The sequence below is a fragment of the Arachis duranensis genome, chromosome 3, assembly GCF_000817695.3.
Source record: "Arachis duranensis cultivar V14167 chromosome 3, aradu.V14167.gnm2.J7QH, whole genome shotgun sequence".
Taxonomy (NCBI): domain Eukaryota; kingdom Viridiplantae; phylum Streptophyta; class Magnoliopsida; order Fabales; family Fabaceae; genus Arachis; species Arachis duranensis.
The window spans coordinates 29,721,724-29,732,073 of NC_029774.3; the positions used below are offsets into that span (position 1 = coordinate 29,721,724).

The following is a 10,350-nucleotide window of genomic DNA, read 5'->3' on the forward strand; positions in this document are numbered from 1 at the left end:
ATTCTGTTTCTGGTTTCTCTTTTGGTGGTGCCTTGGGATTCGATTATGATCATTGATTCTCTTTGTTTCTTAAGTCAGGGACGTCTTTTGACTAGACAGAGTGAAGTTGAGGACATAAAGGGTCGTTCACCGCAAGCTGCAAAGAGGAAATTGGGAAAAAAGGCACCATAGAAGCATGGGCGAAAGGATTCGGTGCCGCCGAGGGTAAACACGATGCTTTATCATGTTAACTAACAAATTTACTTTGCTATGGTTAATTTGGTTCGTGCAATCACTTCAAACAGGGGAGCTCAGTTTGTGGAGAGAGTAGGCAGATATCACAGGAAAGACGACCAAGTGGACGCACAACAGCTCCACCTCCAACTAGAAGCACTTCACGCCACACCGACGGATCAAAAACTAGCCCAAGAGTGAGTATATTGAATAGCATTGCATAAGTTTATTAGGTTCTTTTCAATGTAATTGGATGTTTCTTTACCCAACATAATCGTTATGCATAAAACAGCCTAGCAGGAGAGGTGCACAAAAAATGGAGGGGCTAAGAAGGACCGATCACGTAGGTCCAGCCCAAAGCAATCTGAGGAAAAGGATCTCCCAATTAGCACAGATGATGACGAGGAGAATGAGCCTCTTGCCAAGAGGATGTGTCGATTGTATAACTAGAGGGTTGACCAACAAAAACCAAGTGCTGATCCACCCGAAGGGAACCTCAATAAGGATAACGCTGCCCAAGCAACACCTGTCTCTAGCTTGCCCGATGCAGGAACACCCTCCGTTACGTTGGTGCAACATGAAGAATGGGAGTTCGACGGGAAAGTCTCCTAGGCAAAATTATTTCATTCTTTGGTCTATTTTGCTTTTTAATGAATTAGGGATTGCTTCTGTATACAACTACCTTTTCTCTAACATAGGTTGAGTTATTTGCAGTAATCCCAATTTCCTTTCGAACCGAGACCTCGAGAGTGAACAAATATGGCAATACTTTGAGCAACTGCAAAACACGAGGCCACTGCAGACTGTGATGCCAGCCTCTCCGTCTTGCAAGACTCCTAGCCCACCAAGTAAAAAGATTTCACCGGGCATGACTCAGACGGAACAGATGCTTACCTAATGTACCCCTATAAAGGTGCATCCACTGCTAAAAGGGCAAAAGCTGGACGAGGATGATGAGGAGCGATTGCGGCGATGGGCTGCCAATCGTTCGTCGGAGCAGAATCAGGTTGTGGCGGCATATGAAGGAAAGCAACATCTATCATTGGTTCGAGAGGACATATGCTTATTGCTACCCCGGCACTGGGTCACCAGCAATGTAAGTAGATCACTCTAACACGTTAATAGAATGAATATGTTTCTTAATATATATAGTGGCACAAACAGATGACCCTAACGCAATGTAAATTTTTTATACAGATCGTTCATTGGATGTGTTCAACCTTTAATGACTCAGAATCGTTGCGGTTTAAGAATGACTTTTACTGTATTCCTCCGAAAATTTTGGTATGCACGAATTTGTGTCTTCTTATCGATCAATCTTTGAGGGCTGATCCTAAATTGTGCTTTTTGTACAGGAAACTGTGTTGCACAAGAGGAACTTGGATTCCTTCAGGGAGGCTCTTACTGTTAGTTATGTAGGGCTGGGTCCTCACTTCGGTAATGATTCTATATTTTTTGACAAGATAGCAGCTTCCATGTGGAAATGGGTAAGTTAATGCTCTAGTTGAAGGTTGATTTTTTGGTTTAAGTGCTTACAATATCGTGTTTATTACTTGGATGTTGCTTGTGATAGGCAACCGGATGTTCCCCTTAATTGCCAAATGGATGGTTCTGTTATTTGTTTTTAGTTCTCACGTCTTAGGCAATTGAATATGCATGTACTTAATTAATATGTGATTGGCTTTCATTTCATTATATGTTCCTCAACACGCTAAATGTTTTAGAAATTTTGCTTATGTCTGAATTTGGTGACTCCATTGCTCATGTAACTGCTTTGATATCTCTGTTTCCATCACAATGGTTTGCCCCAGTCTGTATCGATTGTCATTGGTGGTTGTATGCCTTTGAGATATATTAGAAAAGGTTGTGGGTACTGGATAGTATGTATACAGGAGAACCTAATAATGAAAGATTCAAAATACATGCTTATGCGGTAAGTATACCTCAGTCAATTAGTTCACCTTTTGCTTGGGTAACTCAAAATGTATCATTGCTAATGTGTTGCTGCTTTCCAGGGGAGACTCATTGAAGACATGACGAAAGTTACGATTCCTGCATATGAGCACACGGAGGACGGTTTATCTCGTTTCTATCCTAACGTACCAAGACAAGATAATGGGGCAGTTAAAAAGCCACCTAACAATAATCTTAACAACACTGCACTTGATATTGATAACATGATTGGAAATAATATTCTCTCTTTGTACATATAGCTGGAATTGTGGTGTATTCATCATCAAGTTCATGCAGTTTTGGGTTTTAGATAAACCCTTGCAGCATTGGGACAAGGTGAAGTTAGATATATTATAACAATTAATTTGAACCTCTTTCTAGTCAGTTTCTTTCTCGGATTTAAAATTACCCTTCCACACAAAATTGTCATGCAGGACGTTGCACAGGAGTTTAGGAATGAGATCATACTAGACATAGTCTTGGGTCCTCATAATTCACAAATTGGGATGGCGCTGCAAGCATTGGACAGCGCTCCTGTGCGCCGCAACCAGCCAAGGAAAAAGACTAAAGCTGTGAAATCACCCATCACAGCACCAAGCACGAGGAGCATGCTGCAGCGTGCGGGGTTACCCACTAGAAAGCCAGCCAAGGGAGGGAGACAACGGAAGAAGACAAATGCATAGGTAAGAAAAAATCAATATACATGCCTTAGTCTATCCATGGCCTCCTGATAGAGTTATAGGCGTTCATATACCCATTTTCTGACTTAGATTCGTTTCGTGTGAGCCTAATAAAGCCTGTTTCACTGCATGTTCATGATTTCATGTTGTGAATTTTGTCAAGTTGATGGGGACAATCAAGACAAATCCTCTGCATGGATGGTGCTCACGCTAGGCAGTAGGATGTTTCTTTTCTTTGTAAATTGGATGGTTCTGAATTTATTTTTTGATCTATCATATTTTAGGCATTTGAACTTGTATATACTTAATTGAGAAGTGAATTGCTCGTGTTTTGTTGATACTCCTCAGCAAGTTTCGTATGTTAGGTATTTCAGGATTCTCTAGCAATTAGTTTTAACCAGGATTTTAATTGGATGTTGCTACTGATAGGCACACGGATGTTACTTTTCCTTGTAGGTTGGATGATTCTGAATCTGTTTTCTCAACTATAATATCTTAGTCATTTGAACTTGTGAGTACTTCATTCAGAAGTGTGTGGCTCATGTTTTGTTATATACTCCTCAGCAGGTTTCATATGTTAGGTATTTCAGGATCCTCAAACAGTTAGTTTTAAATCTGTGGATGTCACGAGTTCATTAATGAATGCATTGCATAATTATACTATTTCGTCAACTCTGGTCGGTGTATATAACCCTTTTGTTCATGACTATGCTTAAGTGACAGTTCATTTGATTTACTAGCGTGGTGTTAACTAAGTGGAGGCGTTAATTATTTTTTTATCATTATTTTCTGTTACTGAAATTGTGACGTTGCTGGAAGTATAAGCTTTGCATGGCCTTCGGTCGTAATCCGTCTAGAGGGCCAGTTCGTATATGGTGACATCGATGACTTTAACCAGGATTTTAATTGGATGTTGCTACTGATAGGCATACGGATGTTTCTTTTTCTTGTAAAATGGATGGTTTTGAATATGATTCCTGTGTTTCATGTGTTACACATTAACGACAGTGTGCATTTCATTGACATATGAATGGCTTTTATTTTTTTCTAACTGGCAGTTTTTGGGCCGGATTTAATACATTTATTTTTTTGCGAACAAATAAGTGATACCTCATTTCTTCAAAACCATACTAACCAAATATTGGGGAACAATAAAAACATTTGTACTTTTGATTCTTTTAATGAATACTTCATAACAAGATAAATGAAAGTGACAAAACAGAAAAATGAAGAGTTTATTCAGTTGTGTCTAAAGGACCAAGAAATCTAGCTAAGAATGACAAATTACTCATGCCAAGAAACATGACTATAAATGCCTAAAAGAGTTCAACAGGTCCATGAATCCGCCACCATATGATGAATTCCATATAGTAGAATCCTCAAATATGTTGTCTACAGAACCTTGGCGATCATTATCTGTCTGAAGTTCAACAACATCCTACAAGATCCATAACACAAAGAGAACAACATATGAGAATCAGGAGCACCATTCCATATAAAAAATTTAACATAGACGTCACTTCTGACACATACCGGTTGTGATTTCCTCTTCCTTTTTTCCATTGACTTCTTAATTGACTTGTCCAACTTTGCTCCAAGTCTCTTACCCTTCGGCCGTCCTTTGGTTTTCACCCTTGAGGGTCCCTGTATGTCATGTAAAATAACATCGTATGTGCTTCGTGTGGGCATCGTATTCTGAGTCCCATCAAGAGTAGTGGAACGCATGCTAACACGGTGATCAGTCAGCTTGGACTTTGCATCCGAAAGGGCAGCTCGCAAGATGGCTGCTTCCTCTTCACAAGCAACAAACTCCTGAGCAACGTTATAGAACTCCGAACACAGATGCTTGAACAAATTGTGGCTTTCATTACTCCGAGCCACGTCATGACTACTCTTAATGTAAGTGTGCTTGCGGATGACATTCTTACTCCATCGAGGAAGAACATAGCAGCTCGGTACTATGTCAACTCTATAGTATGACCACACCACAAGGATGTGGCAACACAATATACCAACGGATTTAAATTTGTTGCACTCGCACCGACTCTTTCGACTCAAAGGGTCAAACTGTACTATGAAAGTATGGTAGACAGGCTTCCCCCAAAATACCTTCTGCTCGTCCACTTTAATAGAAATTTGTTTCCAAGCACGTTATCGTATTCATTGACGAACTGAACCAACCCACTCTTGCAATGAAGGTATCCACCATAGAATGCGTGCATACTTTCATTCCACTGTGTACTCCTCATGCCGGCCCAAAATTCACTCTTGAATAATATTGGCACCCACTTACATCGATTCGCATAAAGATCTGCACAAGGAAAAAAATAGCATAAGAGTGTCTCTTATATCCAACAGGATGACAGCTTACAAAGCATCGATAAAACAGATAAATAAAACATCTAGACACACTATGAAAAGAAACATTAGTATGTGTATTGAAAAGGACATCCACTGACATAACAAGGTAGAAAATTCAGTTACGTTTCTATTTAAATGAATAAATAGGCAACATGAAACCAACAGACGGGATTTAATTTAATGATCACAGACCTGCTAACCATCTGTTCTGGCCTAACGCAAATTCTTTGATGAAAGCAGCCCAATCAACTTCAAACGATTCATTCGAAGGAGAGTTATACACAATGTGATTCATCATTGCACTCAACTCTCCGTACCTAGCGTAGCCACCAAGCTTGAATTGTGTTTTCTTCATTATGTGCCAAATGCACCATCTGTGGACAGTATCAGGTAGGACCTTCCTTATAGCACCAGCCATCGCCTTGCACTGGTCAGTGATGATACCCTTTGGCGTAGTCCCAATGCATCTCACCCACTGCGTGAACACCCACTTAAAACTAGGGATCTCCTAATTGCCAAGTAAAGCACAGCCAAGAAGAGTAGACTTTCCATGGTGGTTTACACCGACAAAGGATGCAAACGGTAGACCATGCCTGAGAATATATCAAAAGCAAATGTAAGGTAACATGACAAATTTAACAGATAACTGCTCCTGCAATTCACCAATAATTATACAGACCTGTTTCTTCTGTACGTGGTGTCAAACGACACCACATCTCCGTAATATTCATACGAAGCCCTGCACCTTGCATCTACCCAAAGTGCGCTCTTAAATTTATTAGCATCGTCAACATCTATGGCATAAAAGAAGTTGGGATTGATTTCCTTCATTCGAACGAAATAATTCATCATCCCATTAAAGTCCGCATTGTCATCGGAGCATCGGAGATTGCTTGTAATGTAATTTCTGACATCTTTTTCTGAGAAACTCAGGTTTGAAGACCCACCAACTTTGTTTGCCAGTGCTAGATACATCTTGTTGGGTCTTATGCCAGCTTCATCGTTATCTGTAATGACGCACTTGGCATGCATGGTCAACTCCCGGTACTCACGATAGTGGACAGCTTTCTCAGTCGAACAGGGGTGAGAATGCCTCAATTCTACCCTGGACACAACCCAACATTCCTTCTCCCTGTCCATCATGACATACATTCTTGCTTTGCATCTCGTGGCTGTTATTCTGTTTGACCTAGTTGCTGCCTTAACACGAGATTCTCGATAACCCTCTCGAGTGCAGTGAAGAGATTGATTAATGGGTATCTTTGTGTCCTTCCACATCTTGTCGAAGTTCATATTCCTAACTTTAGTTACAAACCCCAATTTCTTTGCATAAATTGCATAAAACTCTTGTGCCAAATGCAGCGAATCAAATCTCATTCCTATGGCTGAGATTTTCTCTTCACTGAGCCCACTATGATCTGGCAACTGTAAAGCCAATTCACAGAACCAAATACAAATTAAAGATAGTATCAACGTGGTAACTATAACGTGCTAACACACAATAAGAAATACTTCAAACCTCGTGTCTTAAATCCAACTCATCATTTCTCGTCACCATGACGTCGGTGATTTCATCGACCTTCAATTAAAGACAATCGGGACGGAACTTTAATCCACTTATGACCATTACTATATAATGAAGCAATCCAATAAAACATATCAACAAATAAATGGAAACACATATAGCACTCAATCAGACTTTATTACTATCTCAACTAAACAAATTATTTCTCTAGATTTTTCCAAAAACTAGTCATCTAATTACCATGAATAAGAAGCTTTCACAACACACATTTTAATAAAAAATTCTATTAGGAATCAATGAATCAATAACAACATGTAATTGATTGCATGCATTATGACATAGACGGATAACACAGTGAGATTGAAATGGATCTTGGACTATTCGCACATTTAGGAGCAATATAAACTACCAATAATTTTGTCTTTTCCAACATAGATCTTACATGTCTTCCACACAACCCAATTAATTTCCATATCCACTATCTATGTCTATCTCTATTAGAATTATTAGTATCAATGACATTAGCTAAGCATAGCCTTCTCCACAACCCAATGTATTCAATTACAATCATACCTTATTAACATGTCCACTAACAATGTCGGTGTGCCACATTTTTTTCAAAGAAATAAATTTAAGAAACCTCTAAAAAACATAGAAAAGAAACATTCACACTTCAGGTTCTCATATAACATCCTGCAAGTCAAGACTAACATATACAACATACAACGTACCAAGGAACCCTCTTGATTAACAACGCCATTCTCATTCAATTCATCATTGCCTTCACTAGCATTGATCACTGTGCTATTCGGTTTCCCTTCCAGATTTGAGCGTTCCATGGAGAATTGGTTTTCCAGAATATTTGCGCCGCCACGGCCACTTCTTCTTTTTAGAGTAAAAGCGACACGAACCGAGGAAAAGCAAGGACGGAGGCACGGTTTATATCATTTGATGTGGACGGTCTCAAGCAAGTGATGATGATCAACATGACATGCATGCAAGGCATCCGGGGACGTGTTACACCAACGGCGGCTTCTTAGTAAATGAAAAGCGGCCCCCACGGTTGAGGAGTGACGACGGCGACACAGCTTGAGTGACTGGGTGAAGACGGTGGAGGAGGTAGGCGGCTATGCTTCTTGGGGAAGAGAAAAAGAATGATGGCGCTAGTTGGAAAGGGTAACCCATAGTAGTGAAACTGAATGCTCTATTTCCGTGATTCTCTCCTATGACTATCATATCTTTTCTCAAGTTTTGAATGTTGTCAACAATAATTTAAAAAATAAATTAAATTATAAATTAATAAAATTAAATTAATTATAATTAATTATGTTGTTCCATTCTTGGCGGATTATTAGTTGGTTCCATATACTTTTCCTATTCAAAATTATACCTCTTTTAGATCAAATTAAACATGATATAGTTGACCATAAGAATGTTTTCCACAACCACTTTGACTGTATAAGAAAAATTCACTTATATTACCGCTAACAACATTCATTATTTGATCATACACAAATTTCTGCATATCAGTTAGTTTTTGCAAGCACCCACTTATTAAAGTCTGTATATAAAGAAGTCTTTCGTGTTTATTGTTAGATTTTTTTCAGTTTTTTTTTTTTATAATTAATCAAGAAGAAGTAGCTATATGTAATATGTACCCATCTTTATTATATAGAAACAACAAAAGATATTAAAAAATAAGGTACATTGGATGTTTTATTTCTATCTTCTGTAGCATTTTTTACTTTGTCTCAATTATTATATTCCTATTAAATCTGTCCTCATCAATATCTCCAACTATCAATGCAACATAATTTCAAATGTTGTGGACAAATTATACGTCCTTGCATTAGTATTTTTTTTTGTTATTAACTATAACTCAATATCAGCGGAGCCATCGATTTAGTGCTTATTTATTTCTGACATAACGAAATATCTTTGCTAACACATTATTTTTATCCATAATTACTTTTAAAAATGAAATAATTTTAATTTTCATCAATTATGCACTGATGTTTGACCTGTTATAAATAAATAATATATAAGAATTTTGATTATTTTTTAAGTATCGAAAAGCTTGCATAAGAATGTAATTAAGATAATACAATAATATAATTACCATTTCAGATAAAATTAGGCAATAAATGAATTGCATGGGTGAGTCCAACAGTTACTTAAATAATTTCATGCGATTTGTAATCTCATTCTAAGTATCATAATTGTATAGCTAACAAAATTTTGGCTTCTTATTTTTTAGTGGTAATAAACTGCCAATACGATGATATAAGTTCAATTATAATGTATTGACTATTTTTTTTATTTTTATCATGATATAAATTTTTTTTTATGTTAAGATTTTAATAATATCTAATTGAACAAAACTAAACTTAATTAAATGCATTAAATTAAAGACAAATGAGTAAATAATATAAAAAATTACAACTTTATATGTGTAAAATATAAAGAGAATTTATTAATTGATTTTATGTTCAATGATAAAATTATCAGTAAACATATCTTTAAAAAAATCACAATACCATTTCAAATATTTTTATAAATAAATTATTAAAATTTTTGCTATCAATAAAATGATAATATTATATAATTTCTTGGCAAAACTTAAAATTAAAAAGAAAACAATTTTGTGTGCATTAATATAAATTAAATACGTATCAAATAAGTGGAATTGTTCATTTATTTATTTTAATATATCAGCATGCGCAAACAAATTGAAATGATTATCAAAAATTTTACAATCATTGATCGTATGTACTATACGTGACTCCTTCTTAAAAGATATTTTAGACGTATGTGCAGTCAGAAGATATATTTCTATTGATTTCTCAATCGCAAAATTTGAGAAGATATAGATCATCCCTTCTACCAATTCATTCTCAAATGTATTTGTCAAATAATTTTGAATTGAATAATGAATTTTATCGCACTACAAAACAAATTAAATATAAAAGCTATTAGCATCTACAAAACTATTAAAAAAAATTGTCTTTGACTTGTGGAATAGTACTCATAAAATTAATTTAAAATACGAACTCTAAATATTTATAAACTGAACTCAGTATTACTTGAAAAAAAATTAGCAAAAGAATCAACTAATTAACCTTATTATCCATTAAAATTATTTTTATATAAGCCGTCTTGTTTTTGTCAAATTTAGATGAGATTTTTCATAATTTTATAATTTTTGTCTTTATTTTTCATATTTTTTTGTTACATAATTTACTATAGGTGATACTATTAATAAGATTGTAGACAATAACCATTGTATATGAAAAAAATAGAATAAAAACTATGTTTAAATTATGAATTCTTTTAATAATAAATATGAAAGAAAATTTACTATTACTTATTATATATATTAATAATATGCTAATATTTTTAAAAATATACCAATAATATTAATAGTTAAAAGATAATTATACACTTATTACAGTTATAATAAATTTAGTTATTACTCTAAATAAAAAAATAAATAACATATTTAAAAACTAAAGAAAAAAAAGGATTAGTAGTAATTATGTTTGAAATGTTTCATACAACTTATTTTTTTTATTCTTTTTGCTTGCCATTCCTTGACAGATCAAAGAAACTCCTAGGATC

At 35.6% G+C, this 10,350-nt stretch overlaps 1 protein-coding gene across 1 annotated transcript; it reads right to left on the bottom strand.

Moving 5' to 3' along the window:
- Positions 1–5,715: 5,715 nt before the first annotated feature.
- Positions 5,716–7,571, bottom strand: LOC107478475 (protein FAR1-RELATED SEQUENCE 5-like). The gene is made up of 4 exons (XM_021136750.2): positions 7,464–7,571; positions 6,727–6,786; positions 5,887–6,632; positions 5,716–5,800 (listed from the first exon to the last, which is right to left on the bottom strand). Exons 1-4 carry the CDS (start codon positions 7,569–7,571, stop codon positions 5,716–5,718), a joined length of 999 nt encoding a protein of 332 aa, XP_020992409.2.
- Between the last annotated feature and the right edge of the window lie 2,779 nt (positions 7,572–10,350).